Source organism: Microtus ochrogaster, chromosome 21 (genome assembly GCF_000317375.1).
Source record: "Microtus ochrogaster isolate Prairie Vole_2 chromosome 21, MicOch1.0, whole genome shotgun sequence".
In the NCBI taxonomy this organism is placed as follows: domain Eukaryota; kingdom Metazoa; phylum Chordata; class Mammalia; order Rodentia; family Cricetidae; genus Microtus; species Microtus ochrogaster.
This window is the reverse complement of record NC_022022.1, coordinates 20,196,065-20,215,379: the sequence shown is the minus strand read 5'-3', so window position 1 is coordinate 20,215,379 and position 19,315 is coordinate 20,196,065. Positions and strand designations below refer to the sequence as shown.

Here is a 19,315-nt window from a genome sequence, read left to right as displayed (position 1 = left end):
TCATCTTACGTCTGTCTACAGTGGGAGAAAACCCCTAGCTCCTAGCTTCTCCTTGGAGAGAGGAGAGGAGACTGAAGACACATTCAACATTCCCGACTTCTGTCGTCCCTAAATCTAACTGGGGGGAAAATCATAGCAAGGAGTGAAGAGGAAAAGAGATAGCTTGTACACAACAGTTTGGCTTTCTGGAGTTGGCTAAGACATTTTCTACATCGCCTATTTTAGAACACTAGCTGGACTTGACATATCCAAAGCCTGAGCCTACTAAGAACAAGAAAGTTTCCTTGTAGCCCTCAGTCCGCTATGGACTCAGTCATACAGTGTGGCAGAAGGATGTTAAAGGGAGCAAGGGGTCAAAAACCCTGAAAAAAAATCAGTAACTTATCGCAATTGGAAAGGTACTTAAAATTCAGGGGTTTTGTTTTGTTTTGTTTTGTTTTAAAAAAAAAAAAAGGAATCTGGTCTGGATGATGGCTCAATCAGCAAAGTGTCTGACTGAGTTCATATCCCCAGTAACTACATAAAAACCTAGATCCAGGGAGATGTGCTCGTGACAACAGTTGAGGAATAGAAACAGGAGGTTCTCTGGATCTCACTGACTGTGCTGGCTAGCTGTATGTCAACGGACCCACACTAGAGTCATCAGAGAGGAGGGACCCTCAACTGAGACAATGCCTCCATAAGACCCAGCTGTAGGCAAGTCTGTTGGGCATTCTCTTAATTAGTGATCATTCAGGGAAGGCCCAGCCCCACTATGAGTGGTACCATCCCTGGGCTGGCGGTCCTGGGTTCTGTAAGAAAGCAGGCAAAGCAAGCCACAAGGAGCAAGCCAGTAAGCAGCACCCCTCCGTGTGTTGGCATCGGCTCCTGCCTCCAGGTTCCTGTGCGGTTTGAGTTCCTGACCTGACTTCCTTCAGTAATGAACAGTTATATGAAAGTGTAAGCTGAAGAAACCCTTTTCTCCCCAGCTTACTTTTGGTCACGGTGTTTCATCACAGCAATGGAAATTCTATGACACTGACCTACTTGTCTAGCAGTTGGTAGCTCCAGTTTCAGTGAGAGGCTTGTCTCTAAAGAACCAAAGTGAGGAGTAATTGAGAGGCTACCAGTAATAAACCTCTGCCCTCTACACACACATGCATATCCACACACACACACACACACACACACACACAAACACACACACACACATAAACCAAAACAAGCTAAAGAAGAGGGAGAGGGAGAAATGGCCACACCACAGTTTGAGAGGACTTTCAGGTATCTAGCCCCGCTGATATCCAAAATACAGGGAGCTTTTTTTATGAAAAAAATTATGAATCTTAACACACATTAATAATGTGCTTGAAGAAGCAAGAAATCAGGGCCAAATCAAAAAATCAGAATAAATATCCAGAAACATACCCTAAAAATGTCAATAGAAGAATTACCCGCAGAAAATGCACAGTAAGTATCCTAGAGATAGTGACCGAACTCAAGAGCAAAGGGCCTTCAGCAGTATCAAAGTTTCAAAAAGTTGAAAAGTGTTTTTAAAAAAGAATAAAAAAATAAAAAAAGAATCAAATAAAATATTGGAGCTACAGAATGCAAAAACTAAACTGAATAATTCACTATAGGAGTATAATAGCCTACATGATCAAGCAGATGGAGGGCTAGAAAACAGGCTTGTGCTATTTGAAACTGGAGCATCCCATTACCTCTTTCCCATGGAGACACATCCCAAAACTCCTTTGCAAGCCTGAAACTGAAGATTCATGTTACCTGTAAATGTTGTGCTTTTCCTATTCATGATATACAAACCCAGTGCCTTTTCCCTCTTTATTAATAATTTATCCTGCACGGAACTTCTAAATTATGAAGTTTAAAGTCCATAAAAACAGCATAAATTTGTTTTTTTCTTCCTCAAAATGTCATGGATGTAAGACTGAAGCTTGTATTTCTCACCAATTTTAATGCATGATATTTGTCCTTTCTAATTGAGACCTTTCTCTTTTCGCTTAAATGAAGAGTCTGTGGCCACTCGTTAACATACCAAAATTACTGGCATCATTACCTGTTTCTTTGCTCATTATTGTGTAAAATAAAGGTTACTAGCCGGGCGGTGGTGTGGCGCACGCCTTTAATCCCAGCACTCGGGAGGCAGAGGCAGGCGGATCTCTGTGAGTTCGAGACCAGCCTGGTCTACAAGAGTTAGTTCCAGGACAGGCTCCAAAAAACCACAGAGAAACCCTGTCTCGAAAAAAAAAAAAAAAAAAGGTTACTGAACACAGCGAACACAGCTCTTAACATACAGTGTCTGCTATGATGGATTGCCAGCTACTTATGAAAAAGACGAATAGATAACATGGATGGGTGCCCAGGCAAAGACACACAGCCAGGGTGGAGCAGGAGAGGCCACTGTGCTACTTAGACCACAACTTAAAGCTTATGGGTTGTCTGGTTCTGGAATTATCCACTTAACGTTTACAAACCACTCCTGCTTCAAATCACTGAAACTGCAAAAAGCACTACCATAATCAAAAAAGGCGTACTGTATTCAGTCAGAAAGAAAAAACGTGGTAAATAAGAAAAGACAGCCTCAGGGCAAGACATCAAACAGTTACTGGATAGCGGAAGGGGGCGGGCGGAGAAAACTCATTTGAAGAAATAATGGCTAAAACCTTCCCAACTCAGAAAAGGGAATAGACACCAAGACACAAGACAACTACAAACCCCAGAAAGTACTGGAGTTTCTCAGCAGCACACGTTAGGATCAAAATGTCAGAAATGAAGACTGATTTTGAAAGTAGCAGAAGAAAGAGAGCCTTCCTAAAGAGAGCCTTCATTAAAAAGCTACCAGCATATTTCTCCACAGAAACCTTCAAGGGCAGAAGTGTTGTGGGGAGGGAGTGTCAATTGAAAATGCTTAGTGAAGAAAAAAAAAGCGGGCAAGCAAGAATACCACCTCCAGCAAAGCTGCCCTTCAAAAATGAAGGCTATTTCAAACTATCAAAAACAAATAGAGACATTCTCAATTAAATGCAATAAGCTTTATTGGCCTCACAAAAGTGTGAAAGGGGTTCTTCCAGTCGAGAGCTAGTCTGTAGTAAGAAAACACGGCACTCTCCAGTGAGAACTCCGAGAGAGCGCTGTGACCCTAGGGAAGGAGTGAGCGCATCACCGAGCCATGATGTAGACGTTAGAGTGTGGAAAATGTCTAACTAGAGAATGCCTTTTAAATCGCACAGCTTTAAAAGATGTATTCTGCGGTAGCAATGGAGAAACGAACGAGCAAAGAGTCCGTTTTACCGAAGTTGAAGGTAAAATTGCTATGAGCCAAGAATGTCAGCTTGGACTTGCTGATGCTTAGATTTTAATGCCTTGAGAATCGAGGGAAATGCTTACATAAGATACAAAATGAAAATGAACCAAAGTGTATCACAATAAAAACTAGAAATCCAAAGGAAGTCAGCGGAGAAAGACAAAGGGTCAGATAGCTACAAAGACAGGTTAAAATACACACTAATGGTGACAGTGCTTGCTATTGGCAGTAAGTAGTATTAAATGCAAACAAATTAAATTCCTAATCAAAAGACGTAGAGTAACTACATACAGACAAAATCTGAAAATTTCACCATTGTTTACAGAACGCACACTTCAGATTTCCTGGCATACGTGTGCAATCATGATAAAGTCCTTCAGGTAGATATCTAAGAGTGGTAGGGCTGGATCATGTGGTAGCTCTGGGTTCAGCTTTTTGAGGAAGCTCGAAATCGACAGCAATTTCCACAGTGGTTGTGCTAATTTCCCTTCCCTCTAGCAATGAATAAGTCAGTGGTCCCTGTCTGCACACCCAGCACCAGCATCTGCTGCAGTTTGTTTCTTTGATCTTTGATTTTTGATCTTTGATCTTGGGCATTTTGTCTCGCAAGTGCTGGGATTAAAGACTTGAGCCACCACAAGCACCTAGGCTTTTTAATTGTTGATGTATCTAGCTATCAAGGAAATTCAAGTTAAAACTACTTTGAGATTATATCTTATCCCAATGTGAATTCAAAGCCAGCCTGGTCTATGTGTTCCAAGAGAATCAGAGCGACCTAAAAGGGGACCATGTCTCAAAACAAAATAAATACAAAGAAATTTAAAAAGCAAAATCTAAACCATTTGTATTTCATCTTTTAAGAACTATTTAAATGCATGCTCCAGTTTTTAACTGGCTTGTTTTCTTGCTGTTCAGATTTTTCTGTTCTGTGCATATTTTAGAAATTTAGTGGCTCTCAGACATAAAGCTGGTAAAGCTGGGACTGCATTGGAGTCAGTCTGTGATTTTTTATATCTAATGTTTGGTTTTATGAAGTTGGATATCTTTGTGTTTGGTATAGAAGTGTTTATAATTATAATATCCTCTCTGTGGATTTTTCTTTGGATGAGTATGAAATGTTCTTTCTTTCCTCTTCTGATTAGTTTTGGTTTGAAAAATACTTTATCAGATACTAAAATAGCAACACTGCCTCCACTCATTTTTCTGAAATACCGTCTTCCATCCTATGACGGTGCCTTGGTGGTAACTTGAGTTTCTTGGAGGCAAAAAGATGGATTATGATTTCTAATCCAATCAGTTAGTCTCTGTCTTTTGTGGGCGGATCTTAGACTGTTAAAATGGAGGGTTAGTAATAAATGATGTTCAGTGATGCTGTTTTCTTGGTGTTAACTGTTCTGGGATGTACTCGCTGTGCCTGCTTTAGTATGTTTTAATCATCTCTTCAGTCCAAAGTATTCTTTTTTTTTTTTTTGCAATCCTATTTGGCCAGTAGCTTAAGCGTATGCTAGCTAGCTCTTATATCTTTTTTTAAATTTATTTATTTATTAAAGATTTCCGTCTCTTCCCCACCACCGCCTCCCATTTCCCTCCCCCTCCCCCAATTAAGTCCTCCTCCCTCCTCAGCCCGAAGAGCGCTTAGGGTTCCCTGACCTGTGGGAAGTCCAAGGAACCCCCACCTCCATCCAGGTCTAGTAAGTTGAGCATCCAAACTGCCTAGGCTCCTACAAAGCCAGTACGTGCAGTAGGATCAGAAACCCATTGCCATTGTTCTTGAGTTCTCAGTAGTCCTCATTGTCCGCTATTCCTAATATTCTCAGTAGAAGACGATTTGTGAACATAAAATTCCTTAAGTCTGTTCTTATCGTGGAAAGTTTTCTTTCTCCTTCAATTACATCTGATGGTCTTGCTCAGTTTGGAAGTTTGGGCTGGCATATGTGGTCATTTAGAACTTGCAGAACTTCGGTCTTCCAAAGTCTCCACTGAAATCAGCTATTAGTCTGATAGGCCTGCCTCTCTATGTGGCATGGTCTTTCTCTCTTGCTGCTCTCGACAGCCTTTCTTTTCCCTGCATTTCGTGCTTGATTTGTGTGTGTTGTGGAGAGTTTCTTTTCGGTTCTGGCTGCTTTGTGTTCTGAATGCCTTTTGCACCTTAGCAAGCATCCCTTTCTTTAGATTTGGGAAATTTCTTCTATGATTTTGTTGAAAATATTTTCTGTGCCTTTAAGCTGTGTTTCTGCTCCTTCTTGTATATCTATTATTTGCAGGTTTGGTATTTTTTAGTGTCTCAGATTTTCTGTATGTTCTTCTCTTGGGACTTTTGACATTTACTCTTTTCTTTGACTAAGTGATGCACTTCCTCTCCCTTGCCTTCAAGGCCTGCCGTTCTCTCTTCCACATGATTCTATGTTGGTTGTACATTCCTGCCTGCTCTTTGTTTGATTTCCCAAGTTTTTAGAGTTTTATTTTATTTGGACTTTTCTTCAGATTCTTTGTCTTTATTAATTCCATTTTGTTATCTTGGACTGTTTTCATTATTTCATTCAACTGTGTTTTTGTGTTTCTCATTCATCTCCTCTTTGAAGTCATTGAACATACTGATAATTGGTATTTTTAAGTCATTTTCCTATGCATTATCAAAGGTGTTTTTCTCAGAAATCGGTGCACTATGGATGTTAATTTGAGGGAGAGACGTATTTTCTTCTTTATTCATTTTGTTTTTGTAATTGGACCTAGACATCTGGAATTAGGTCTTCGGTGGTAGTTCTTGGTGACTTTCTGTTCCCTCCTTTGCCGAGTGGTTGTTTAGATCCTTGTTTGGTCTTATCCCAGCCTGCCATCATGTGGGTTACTTGAATGTTGATTGATGTTCAATCTTGGGGCCACTATAGTTTGGTTTGCAAATGGGGTGTCTAAAGTGGTCTTATCTCAGGGAAGTTCTGGGCAGACTCCACAGGTGTATGTAGGGGTTAGTCAAGGTGGTAAGCAGGGAAACTGTTTTAACCATGTGGGTTTTTTGTAAAAAGAAGAAACAACTAAAAATATATCTCTTATATTTTTGGTTGTGAGCCTAGCCTTTAATGGCTGAGCCAACTCTCCAGCTAATGGGAGCTCACCAACTCCAGCTGGACTGGGAAGGAACAAGCATAGGACCAAGCTGGTCCCTCTGAACGTGGTTGACAGTCATATGGCTAGGTGGCTAGGGCAGACTGAGGGGCCACTGGAGTGGCACTGGGATTTGTCTCTACTGCTTGTACTGCCTTTTGGGGTCCTATTCTCTTTGGATGTATACCTTGCTCAGCCTGGATGTAGTAGGGAGGGCCTTGGACCTTCCACAGGGCAGGGTGCCTTGTCTTCTCTTAGGATTGGAGGGGCGTGAGGTAGGAGGGTATGTGGAAGGAATGGCAGGCGGAGAGGGAGTAGGAATTTGGATTGGTATTTTTTTAAATCTAATAAAAATATATTTCTTTGCCCTTTTTTAAGATTTTTTATTTTATGTACATTGGTGTTTTGCCATGGGTGTCGAGTTCCCTGAAACTAGAGTTACTGACAGGTGTAAACTGCCATGTGGGTGCTGGGGTTTGAACCCTGGTCCTCTGGAAGAGTAGTCAGTGCTCTTAACTGCTAAGCCATCTTTCCTCTTTCTTTACTCTTGATAATATATTTTTAATATTAATCTAATCACAAAAATAAAAACAAACCTAAACATGAATATATTCAACAAAGCAAACGTCCTCAACGTGTGACAAAATATATACTGTCTTATTTTTAAAAACACGTTCTAGGGGTGGGAGAGATGGGTCATGAAAAAAAGGACAAGCATGGAGAGGCCCTGGTGGAACAGCCGACAGTCATTGCCATGAGGTCTCCGCTTTCTGTCTTTGTACTCTGCCATGCTATGGTTTCACGATTAAATGACTTTCTAAGGCAACAGCACAAAGTACAGGAAATAATGTTAATCATGATAAAAAGAAAAATAGAAACAAGGTCAATGTCCCACTGAAAGAAAATGCTTTAAAACTGTGTCTATTTAAAACCATGCTTATGAACACTGTGGTAACAGCATATTATAAAATATCTTAACTGTCAAATTATTGATTAGCACACATGCACAGATATTTTAAGACAAAATAATTGCAGCACTTTATTGAGATTTAGAAACAAATCCTTTTCTTCAAACTTCAGAACACTAACACCAGCTAAAAGTTTGTGAGAGAAGAGGTAAAGGCTAGTCGTGTAGTTTGACTGTCTTTAATTCACTTCCTCCCTCCAATAGCCGAAGCCCTGAACAAAGAACTAAGCAAGGAATAGTAGACCTTGAAAGGGGAAATAGAGAAGCTAAGTGCTAATTCAGCCAACAAAAGCTCTGTGATGTCTCATACAAGTCCTCACTGAAGTTGGTAATTATATATATATAATATAATATATATATATAGAGAGAGAGAGAGAGACTTTATACATATATATATAAAGTCTATATCTATATGTATGTATGTGTATATGTATGTATGTTATAGGCCTTATCTGACCTTGGTGGATATTTTACAAATGAAGAAACTGAAATTTCAAACAATTTCATTGCTTCATGAAAGGGAAACAAATAGAAAAATACCTACATTCTACTATCACTGGACTCAGATGGCAGAGTGACCCTGGTCCACACTTGTGACCTTCACTTTTTTTAAAAAACAGAGTTCATCCAGACTTCTCAGTTGGGCTGCTCATCTGAAAGGGAGGGTACTAGAAAAGAATTTGGACATGAGTGAAAGAACGCAGCAACAGCAGCAGTGGGAAATGGAAGCTGACAGAAGGAAAAGACATAAAAAGTGCCCGAAGAACTGAGGAAGCATAGGTCTGTGGCAGCTCAGAGCTGTTCCGCCTCAAACGCACAGCCCTGGGCAATGCTAGGTTGGCACTTTTGTAGTCAGTGTCCTCTCCTCCTAGCACGGGAGGAACATAACACAATTACTTCATGGAAGGGGCACCTCCCTAGCTACCCCCTTCCAGTTCTCAATGGATGTCGGCTTCTCTTGATTTGCCTTCATAAAACTAAAAATTCCAGCGTAAGATTTCTCAGCCGCTGCCCCTCAGAAAATTCAATCCCAGATGCACTATTTGGCTTCTCTGCCTAGCTAGAAGCTGGCACATGGACTTCACGGCAACTCCGTTATCGGGACGCTGTGGAATATTTTGCTCGCAACTTAACAACTGAAAGTGAAGCGTCAGCTGAAGCTCTCTGTGCCACTGTGGTTTACATCGAAGGCTGCTCTTTGTAGAAACATGATTTCTGCGGTTTAACTTTAGGCTGTTTTCTGTGGTCCTCCCCTGAAACGGGAATGCGTCAGAGGAACAGCTTCGCTTCCTGCGCAGGCTGGAAAGTGTTACCAGCAAAGTTTGGAGACACTGTGAGCGAGCGCTTCGCCATATGTCACACTAAACTTGATATGCAAAATCCTCTCGGTTTCCAGTTTCCCAGAACATTCAGAAGGAGGAAAGAAAAAAAGAAAGAAAGAAGCTCCAACTTATAAATATAAAAAGCATCTGTCTGCACAGGAAATCCTGCTCTGTCATTTTGCAAATGATTCCTACTTATATGTACAAGCGAAATCAGATCTGATGAACCATGCAGGAAATGATGTGCTGTTTTGTTTAGCATTTGCAGCAGCTATCCGTAGTTGCGCATGGCTGGCTGGTGGGCTGCCATTGCACAGAGATCTCAGCAGCGCTGCCCAGTGTGGTCCTGAAACATTCCATGTTTCCAAGCTAAGCCTTCCTGCGAGATACAATGTTTGTGTTTAAATGCTCCCACCCCCACTTTCAGCTCAAGAAGCCTCATAAGCACCCACGAAGTACTTCGCAGTTTCACCATAATGCCTTATTTCTTACTGACTTTCCAAGCTTCTAAAGAATGTCCCTAGAGTCAGTCAGCCGGACACAGATGCCCTTCACTTAATTATCAGTAACACTTAGTGAGGGTGGTCATTTGCTTGTTTGTTGAGACATGATTCTACTGTGTAGCCCTGACTGGTCTGGAACTCCATATGTATGTAGACTGAGCCAGCCTTGATTTCACAGAGAACAGCTGTCTCTGCCTCCTGTGCCAGGATTAATGTCATGTGCCTCACATCTGGCCGTTAGTAGCACTTTTAAGAATACTTCTGCGATGTCTCGTGGCCCACTTCCCCAATGGGGCACATGGTTTTGCAGCGTCTTTTCCAGGGAACCGGCTTTCTATCCTGAAAGTCAGTGAGTGCCTCGTGGCTCTCGTGAGATGAACAGATACACGCAGCCAGAAGCTGTCAATCCTCAGTCTGCGAGGCCCTCACACCGTCTGTTCGCAGCCCCTGTTTCCGCGTCAGCAGCACTTGCTCTCTTGACTATAAACTCTAGTCATCAATATGATGTTTGTCCTTCATTCCATTGGTTGTTTTCTAGCACCACAGACGTCACTAAGACTTCTGGCAGACTCTTGGCCTATTTCATGCGGTAGCTGTTTCGGCGATGTTTCCAACCGAAGTCCGAAGTCCTTTAAGTGCAAAACCATTCTGGTTCGCTCGCTTTCTCCTTCCATTCATTTTTATTATTTGCTAAACTGAGCCTCTTCTTGTTCTCAGTCACTTGTTTCCATCTCTCCAGTCATGTTACTATCACATACTCATGATTCTTGTTCATACATCATCAGTAGTCTCTTCTTTTACAACCTTCTGTATTTCAAAGGTTCCTATGCCTTGATGTTTCTTTCCTTAGAAAAATTCTTTAGAAAGACACTATCTACTCCTCCCTCCAATCTCAGAAGCATTAAAATGGCTCTCTCAGATTTAAAAAAAAAAATGTGCCCATTCCCTTTTCCCTCAGAAACCAGAGACGAAAACTCTCTGCTCCCCTTAACAGAACTAAAACAAAAGTTGTACCTGTTCATATGGCATGGATAACACACAGCATGTGGCCTGTCTCTTAATTCTCCTGGGGATAGGCATAATCAAAGTATTCTCTCAGCCTGGCATGCATAGGGAAAGGACTTGACATCTATTAGAACAAGCAATTCTATACTGAATTGATGGCCTCTGGAGAGAAGAAAGACTCGCTATAAATGCATACTTTTCAGCCTTGAGAAAATACAAATGTGCATCTTTATGTTTGATTAACTCTAGCAAAATGTTATCAAGAAGGTTCAAACTAAAGTGGACATGCTTTCTTCCTTTAATCCTAGAACTACAAAGGCAAAGATAGGAGGATCTCTGTGAATTTAAGGCTAGCCTGGTCTACATAGTAAGTTCCAAGGTAGCCTATTTCAAAAAAAAAGGAAAAGAAGAAAGGGGAAGAGAGGGAAAAAGGGAAAGAGGAAGGGAGGAAAGAAAAGAAAGTTCAAACATTTTCTTTTGGGGGCACGGGGAGGTACCATGAACACTAGTCAATGGGAGTTAGAGTTGTAGTTAGACACCAGCTCTACTTCTCTGTGTTCGATGAGATGTGTAGGTGTGTTTTCAGCAACAAGGCCTTACCGTCAGTTTGTGGAGAGGAACTAATAGCCTGAGTTATTTAGGGGTTTTCCTGGGGTCCCTATTAGACCCCAGGTTCATTCCTGGCACTGGAGATTTCAGTCAGTGGTAAGAGAAATCTGGGTGGGGGTTTTGTCTGCCTTGTCATCCAGTGTTAGAGCTGAGGTGCTCATCTGAAGGTCTCTGCCCAACCCAAAGTCCTCCATGTGATATATAGTGAACAGAAAAGCAAACAAAATGTCGGACTGAGAAAATAGCTGAAAAAGACAGAAGACCGCTGCCTTCCCGCAGGGAACTTGAGGGATCAAATGGGGGGTGCCTGGGGGAGAGCGCTGAGAGAGATTACTGGAAAGGGGAACTTCATGGGGTCAGGGAGAAGCCTGATGCAAGGCAAACTCCCCAGAGTCTAGAAGGATGGCCCCAGCTAAGACGCAGTAGATGCATAGCCTGAACTGGCCATGCCCTGCCATCTGACTGGTCACTACCCCAGGTGTCAGCAGAGAACCTTATGGAGGCAGATTTAGAGACCCAGGGCCAAACATTGGACTGAGCTCAGGGAGTCCTGCTGAGGAGAGGAAGGAGGAATTGTAGGAGGCAGGGGATCAGAAATAGTGTAGAAAAACCCACAGAAACAGCTACCCTGGCTCATGGGAACTCGGAGTCTGAACCAACAACCAAGGAGCCTGCAAGGGACTGACCTAGGCCTTCTGCATATATGTGACAGTTGTGTAGCTTATTCTATTTGTGGAAATCCTGACAGTGGAACAGAGGCTATCCCTGGTGCTATGGCTGGCTCTCGAGAACCTATTCCCCACGCAGAATTGCCTTGCCTGAATATAGGGGCAGGTGCTTGGTCTTAAGGTAGCTTGCTATGTCATGTATTATTGATGCCCATGGGAGGCCTGCCCCTCTCTGAGTGAATATGGAGGAGGAGTGGATTGAGGAGGGGAAGCAAAGGGTAGGCTGGGGAGGGGATGAAAGGAGAGGAGGAAGGGGAGGATGTAAAATAAATTAATTAAATAAAAAATTAAGTTTTAAATAATCAGAAACATTGTGAGCACAGCAAAGGAAACAGTGAAGGAACAGCCTCCAGATGGAAGACAACCTTTGCCGACGTATGTTTAAATTAATGTCTAGAATAAAGAACTCAATCAATTAAACAGCCAAATTCTTAAATCATCCCATCAGTAAATAGGCCAATGAATAGACAGCTCTCAACAGTAGACATTCTCGTGGTCAATAGATATATGGAAAAAATGTTGAATATCCTTAGATATCAGAGAAATGCTAGTAAAACCCTGCATTGTGAATCTCTGGCCCTAGTCAAAGGGGCTGTCATCAAGGAAACAGGCAAAAAGTGCTACCTAGTGGGAATTCAAACCAGCCACTACAGAACTAGTGTGGAGGTTCCTCACCAAACTGGAAATGGAATCCATCCACAGCATTCATGGTTGAATATGTTATTTGTATGCTCATTAAAAAAAGAATAGTAAACAAATGAAGTACAAACTTAGGGGGCGTTCCCACCTTTTGAAAGTGTAATACTTTTTCATTCACAAATGAATGGACAAGTTTGATGTGTTGTTTCCCCTTCCAGGCCTGGTTCAGCCCTGTGAGCTAGCGTGCTAACTGCCCCCCACCCGTGAGTTCGGTCCTTGTGGCTGCCAAAATTCAGTTCATTCACATATGAACCAAAGTCAGATTTTCATGTGGTCCATTTTCTTTCCATTTCTTTTTCATCTGCCAAGTCTTTGAAGTTAAATTAGACACATTCTCAAACATGTATTTCAATTTCCTCTCTACATTTTCATGATGCTGGAGGGGCAGGGCTTTAAAACTAAGATGGAAAATGGTTCCTGCAGGAGAACGAAGATGTTTGCGCTACAAAACCGAGCAACACCTTTGTGGTATGTGCCTGTTGTAAGAAAGGTTTTCTTCTAATTAATCGCCTCTGAAGCCATCGTCTGCAGTAACTGTGTTCTTGATTCTCTTCCTGAAAGTCTGACGCTACAAGACCAACTGTGTCTGTTCCCTAAACTGCTGAAGTCGGGTCTTCCAGAATAATGAGAGACAAGATCAGAACAGCACAAGGCACAGACACAATGCGGACTTAATTGAAAATCGCTGGTGTCAGAGTTGGAATGACCGCGTGAAATACGAACATGTGTTCTGAAGCTAAATCATTAACAATGCGTTCCAGCAGCGTTATTTCTGATACCTAGCAGAGACATTCATTCGGCAGTCACCGGCTTGTAACCAAAGGGCTGAAGTTGTGGTTCTGATCCTAGCGTCAGGAAAGCTAAGCAAGTAATGGCCAAGAAGACAAAACACGTCAAGCTAAATTGCTTTAAATTGCATTGACCTCATCCCTGTACCTTTGAAACCTGTCCCTAATTGAGAGCAATTGATTCGCCCTCGCGGCTCTCTTTTAAAGCTTGCCAGATCTCAAATTCAAAATGTTAAGGCCTTTCTGAAGATCATTCCTCAGCCGAGTTTCCTCTGAGATGATTCAATGATGAGCATGGCACAAGGCAAGTATTAAAACAGAACTCGTTGAATGTAAACCTTTGAAATCGAAGTCACATCTGTTTGCTGCCATTGGAGCAATAACATGAATGCGAAACTGTCAATGGAAAACAGGAAAGCACAAACTATGGATGATATGCCAAGTTCTCAAAATCTGCCTCTCATATGCCAGCTGTATCCTAGCCCCTCTCTTACCTGCATAACCCCAGTAGAGAGTAACCAGAAACTTCAGTGAGCAGGAGAAAAAGTTGAATCATCACTGATTGGAGATTATTTTTTATTCCTGGTAGCTTGTACCTTCCAGCACTATTAAAAGAAAGACTACATTTAATGAGTAGACCTCAGCTCTACAAACACTAGCAGCCTGTTTTTAAGTGTTTCCTTAATTGGTCAGAGAAGGCAATAATATAGTCATTGATCTTGATGAATCATATTTAGCGACAGGACTCTATAACAATTAAAGGCAATATCCTGCAATAGTTGTTGAAAGAGAGCACAAAGTACAATGAAGTGGAAAGAAGCCTGCATGGCTACACCAGGAGGAGCAAGTGACATGCACAAATGCAGGGATGCATTCCCTAGGATGGGAGGCAGAAGATGATAAGTGAAAACATGAGGTAGGAAGATGTTTGATGGACTCTTGAAGTACAGAGGGTGTGGTGGTAGGACTGTGGTATACGGTATGGTGACTGTGTGGCCACTCTATACTGAAATGTACTGTGACTATCATAGAGCACATCAGATTTGCTAGACCTAGTCTTAAGGGTGCAGAACTCTGCAGGTTCAGTCGCCTGGTGTATGTGCTTAGCCAAGGAGAAAAGCTACCATCAGGGATTGTGTCTGACTGCCTCAAAGTCAGGATCCTGCCCTAGCATGAAACTCCCTCATTACTGAAAGACTCTCAGTTGCACTCAGCCAAAGAAGACTGATGATTGTGTCATCATTGTCTTCCCACGCACCTCCCACAGCGGGCACATCAGGGCCAGATCTTGATCAGAAAACTCGCTCCTGGGAAAACTCACAAAGAGGGGCATCATCTCACAACCTTTTGTGTGACATATGTTTGTATGGAAGCCAACTGGTAAACCACCCAGTCAACCTGTGTCTGGGTCTGGGCTGAGAATTGTAGAAGAGTAACTCCCCACCAGTGTCCTGAAAGTCAACCCTCAGCCCAAAAGGATGGTGAAAGCTAAGATTAATTGAAAGAAAAATAAATTAATGATGAAAGACTCCCCAAGCCGATACTTAGATGTTCACCTGTGAAATTTAGAGAAAGGATATAGGCGGGAGTAGTTTGAAATTAGTGAATCAGCATGGTGATTCCACCTAGAGACAAGCAGGTAAAGAACAAAGCCCAGAGAAACAGCCTAGCCAAAGAATGCAAGGTGTGTTTCCAAAGAGAGATCCTACCTCAAAGGAATGCGGTGGAGAGTTATAAAGAAAACTTAATCCCCTCCTTTGGTCTCCGTATGTTCCTAGGACTGCAAATCCACTCAAGCCCCTGTGAATGCATCAGATACACATACAAGAAGGGACTGGGCTGCCAGGGAAAAGCCTCAGCAAGTGAAAGTGCTGTTCTAGACCTGAGGAGCAGAGTTCAACGCAGTTAATTAGATAACTTTAAGAAGAAGAGGAGGAAGAGATTAGGACCATACACTAAGATGTTATTAGTAGTTTTCATTGTGTTTTCCCTGAAGCTGTGCTGAAATATCTCCGTGTTGGAAGGGAAATCAATGGGAGAACTGCTTCCCAGTCTCACTGGCAGGTCAGTGAAAAAGATGATTTAAGAAGCTATGGGGGGGGGCTGGAGAGATGGCTCAGTGATTATGGGTACAGACTGCTCTTTCAGAGGACCTGGGTTTAATTCTCAGCATCCACATGGCAGCTCACAACTCTCTATCACTCCAAGATCTGATACTCTCAAATAGACATACACTCTGGCAAAACACCAACACACAAAAATAAAAATAAGTTATTTTAAAAAAAGAAGCTATGAGTGAAGTCCCAAGTCGCTGGCAGTAGAATGTTGCCTAATAGAAAAGATCAGAAGATGGATGCAGAAAAATAAGGGGTAAGGGGTGGCAGATCTGAGCTGGTGAGCTGCTGGAACACTGCTATAAAATAGACAAATGATGTTTCTTCAAACTAGCAGGAGCATCAATGATTATAATACTATAAATAGCTATTGTTTGTTACGCAACAGGCTGTGCTCTGGGTTTCTTTATCACTGTAATGGCGACCCTAAGGTTGCTCTACAGGTTCCCCTGCTGTCAGTCTGGAGTCAGTGAGCTCCCACTAGCTCAGGTCAGCCATTTCTGTGGGTATCCCCATCATGGTCTTGACCCCTTTGCTCATATTATCGCTCCTCCCTCTCCCCAACTGGACTGCGGGAGCTTGTCCCAGTGCTTAGCTGTGGATCTCTGCATGTGCTTCCATCAGTTGCTAGATGAAGGTTCTATGATGACATTTAAGGTAGTCATCAATGTGATCACAGGGGAAGGCCAGTGCAGGCACCCTCTCCACTACTGCTTAGGGTCTTAGCTGGGGTCATCCTTGTGGATTCCCAGGAATTTCCCTGGTGCCAGGTTTCTTGCTAGCCCCATAATAGCTCCCTGAATCTAGATATTTCTTTCCTTGCTCTCATCTCTGTTCTTCACCCATCTCGGCCATCTGATTTCCTCATGTTCTCCTTCCCCCTCCCCTTCTCTCCTCCCACTCCCCTTCTCCCAATTTTCTCAGGAGACCTTGCTTATTTCCCCTTCCCGGGGGGATCCATGTATGTCTCTCTTGGGGTTCTCCTTGTTACCTAGCTTCTCTAGGGTCATAGGCTGGTTGTCCTTTGCTTTACCTCTAATATCCACTTATGAGTGAGTACATACCGTGTTTGTCTTTCTGGGTCTGAGTTACCTCACTCAGGATGGTTTTTTTCTAGTTCCATCCATTTGCCTGAAAATTTCAAAATGTCATTTTTTAAAAAAAAAAAAATCATTGAGTAGTACTCCATTGTGTAAATGAACCACATTTTCTTTATCTAGTCTTCAATTGAGGACCATCTAGGTTGTTTCTAGGCTCTTGCTATACCTTGCTCAGCCTAGATAGAGCGGGGAGGGCCTTGGTCCTGCCTCAAAGTGATGAGCCAGACTGTGTTGGCTCCCAACGGGAGGCCTCACCCTCTCTGAGGAGTGGATGGGGGTGGGATGGGTGGGAGGAGGGCGGGGGAGTGAGAGGAGAGGAGAAGAGGGAGTGGGAACTGGGATGGTATGTAAAATGAGAAAAGATTGTTTGAGAGAGCGAGAGAGCCAGAGGATAATTTTTAAGGCTTCGGTTTTAAGAGTGAAAATAATAAGAATGATGGGGCTCATCAGAGAGCTGTGGCTGCGCTGACGAGCTGGGCTCTAGTTAAAAGTCGCCCTCCAAGTGTTTTGAAAGTTCTAAGATCTGTTCAGGCAGAGGGGCGAGAACACAACTGAATAATCGCGTTCAGAACTTTTCTCGTGAAAGCCTGGAGACTCCGCCCCGTGAAGTACAGGATCCTGATGCTTCGTCTTATGTTGTGGGGACTGCATTTCATGTCGGATAGCAAGGTGACTTTTTCTTAGGTCTTAATTGAAAAATCCTTATACAGACCATTTAATTCAAAAAGCTAAATCTAATGTTGGTATGATCATACTGCCCTCTAGTGTTAAAATAATCCATGTTTATGCCAAAGTTTATTTACCTTTTTCAGATCAGTATTTTCATGACCCATTTGTCTAACTATGGAAATGACCGACTGGGATTATATACATTTGTGAATCTAGCCAACTTTGTGCGGACCTGGACCAACCTGCGTCTTCACACCCTGCCTCCAGCTCAGCTGGCTCACAAGTATTTTGAGCTCTTTCCTGATCAGAAAGACCCTCTCTGGCAGGTAAAATCAGATCAATAATTGGTACAAATAGTTAGTCCCACAAACTGTTTGTGGTTGTGTGACGTTATGCAAATGTGAGAACTCAGAGTATCTGAGTTCAAACTGTGCATTTGGGAAACATTAAGGTCTGAGAAACTACGTCCTACTGAATGGTAGGCCTATATTATTGCTAACCTTTCCCCATCCAAAAGTATAGAGTATTGAGTGAAGGATTCTATAGGCAGCGACGTTTTCAAACAGGAGTGAGAAGTCAATGTTCAGACTGCCAAAAGTTGAAAACAGATAACGATAAATAGGTAGTGTTTTAGCAGTTGGCCATCTAGTCAACCTTACATGCACACACACACACACACACACACACACACACACACACACGTGTCTGTAGATACCAGTCCACATTAGCAGTTCTCTGGAGGAAGCTCGGTGCTGATAGGCTGTATTGGTTTTTGTTGGTGTCACAAGCATCCTTCTTACCCACAATAAATCACCAAGTGCTAGCCACTTGAAACACATCCAACTTCCCCAGTGGGTTCACCCCTTATCTTTAAGCTCGAATCACTATCCTTATAAGAGAGTGGTTTAAATCAAACTGTTGTACAGAGCCGCAACTAAAAGAAATCCATCCCTCTTGTCTTTGCTTCATATAAACAAGTCTATTTAACTTCACAGGTCTGTAGTGTTAGCTGACCAGAAGGAAAGGGTGATCCTGCTTGCTCGTTCATGAGACAGTACTAATGAATGCTGTAATCTTTCCCTTACATTAATGTACACACTGTATCTTAGCAGAAAGTACGTTCTAGATACAAATACACAGTCTGTCAAAAGGTAACCTGTGTAATTTAAAAGTTCACCTTCATTATACGCTTCTAAAATTGGGGACTTTCAGCATCACAGCCAGTAAAGTTACATCTTCAGATGTGTATTTACCAAATTTTGAAGGTAGCTGGAAGGAAATGACTGATTCAGTTACTTTGAAGAAAAATAATAATAAGGTCCAAGGGAACCTTAAGTAGCGCGCTTTAGTGAATGCTCGAGAGTGTATCTCCCTTTAGGCTGTGGTTCTCAGCCTTTCTATGCTGTGACATTTAATTCAGTTCCTCATGCATGGTGACTCCAGCCATAAAATTATTTATGTTGCTGTTTCATAACCGTAGTTTTGCTGCTGTTACAAATTGTAATATAGAGGTTTGCCAAAGGGGTTGTGACCCACTGGTTGAGAACCAAATGCTGTAGACTAACAGAAAGAATAGTGTATTCCCAACAGGCTCACGTCTTGAAGGGGAGAGGTTAACTGTTGAATTGCCAGGAGCAGGAAAACATGATTTACCTCTCCCCGTCCTAATCCCTCACTCTCAACCAAAGGACTGAAAGAAATCCAGAGCTTCACGGAGGCCACCTCCCAGCTTTCAGTTTCCAAAAGAGACCCCTAGCTTATCATGCTGCCTCCTTGGGTATCTCAAAATGAAGATTGGAGACTCTAGCTCAAAAGTGGATGTACACACACACACACACACACACGCATAACATCTCTATATTCCTCTCCCATACAGAACCCCTGTGATGACAAACGCCACAGAGACATTTGGTCTAAAGAAAAAACCTGTGATCGTTTACCAAAATTCTTGGTAATCGGACCCCAGAAAACTGGTAAGAACATTTAATACTACTATCAAATAAAGTAAAACAACTAGACAATTAGTCCTCATTGCAGCAGGACCTTGAGCCTCCTGTAAAGCTGCTGAAGCGACAGCATACATTACAACATACTCGACACCATCTTCTTCAGCCGGGTACCATTCTAAGGCTTTGTAGGGCTGTGTAAAAGCACGCAGGGGGGGGGGGGCATGGATGTCATTTGAAAGACAGCACTCAGTGTGCTGGCATGTCTTATTTTTTTTTCCCCAAGGCTCTTACTCCAGAAGTGTACTTAACATTTCCAAAACTAAAACTGATTTTGTGTTTAGAAAGTGACTGACAGGTTTGCTCAAATGCCAAGGGAAAGACATATGTAATTAACCTGGGTCTTTATAAGGAATCTTTTCCGGAAAAAAACGGTCTCGACTTTTCAGATACAGTTTACAT

The 19,315-nt window shown here is 42.4% G+C and overlaps 1 protein-coding gene across 3 annotated transcripts in view; it reads left to right on the top strand.

The window, feature by feature from the left end:
• Nucleotides 1–19,315, top strand: part of Ndst3 (N-deacetylase and N-sulfotransferase 3) — a 124,693-nt gene that overhangs the window by 75,513 nt on the left and 29,865 nt on the right. For all 3 annotated transcript variants that reach the window (XM_013350066.2, XM_026784114.1, XM_026784115.1), the window contains exons 7-8: nt 17,051–17,233; nt 18,784–18,880. In XM_013350066.2, coding sequence (XP_013205520.1) covers nt 17,051–17,233; nt 18,784–18,880 — 280 coding nt within the window. The remainder of the gene's footprint in view (nt 1–17,050; nt 17,234–18,783; nt 18,881–19,315) is intronic.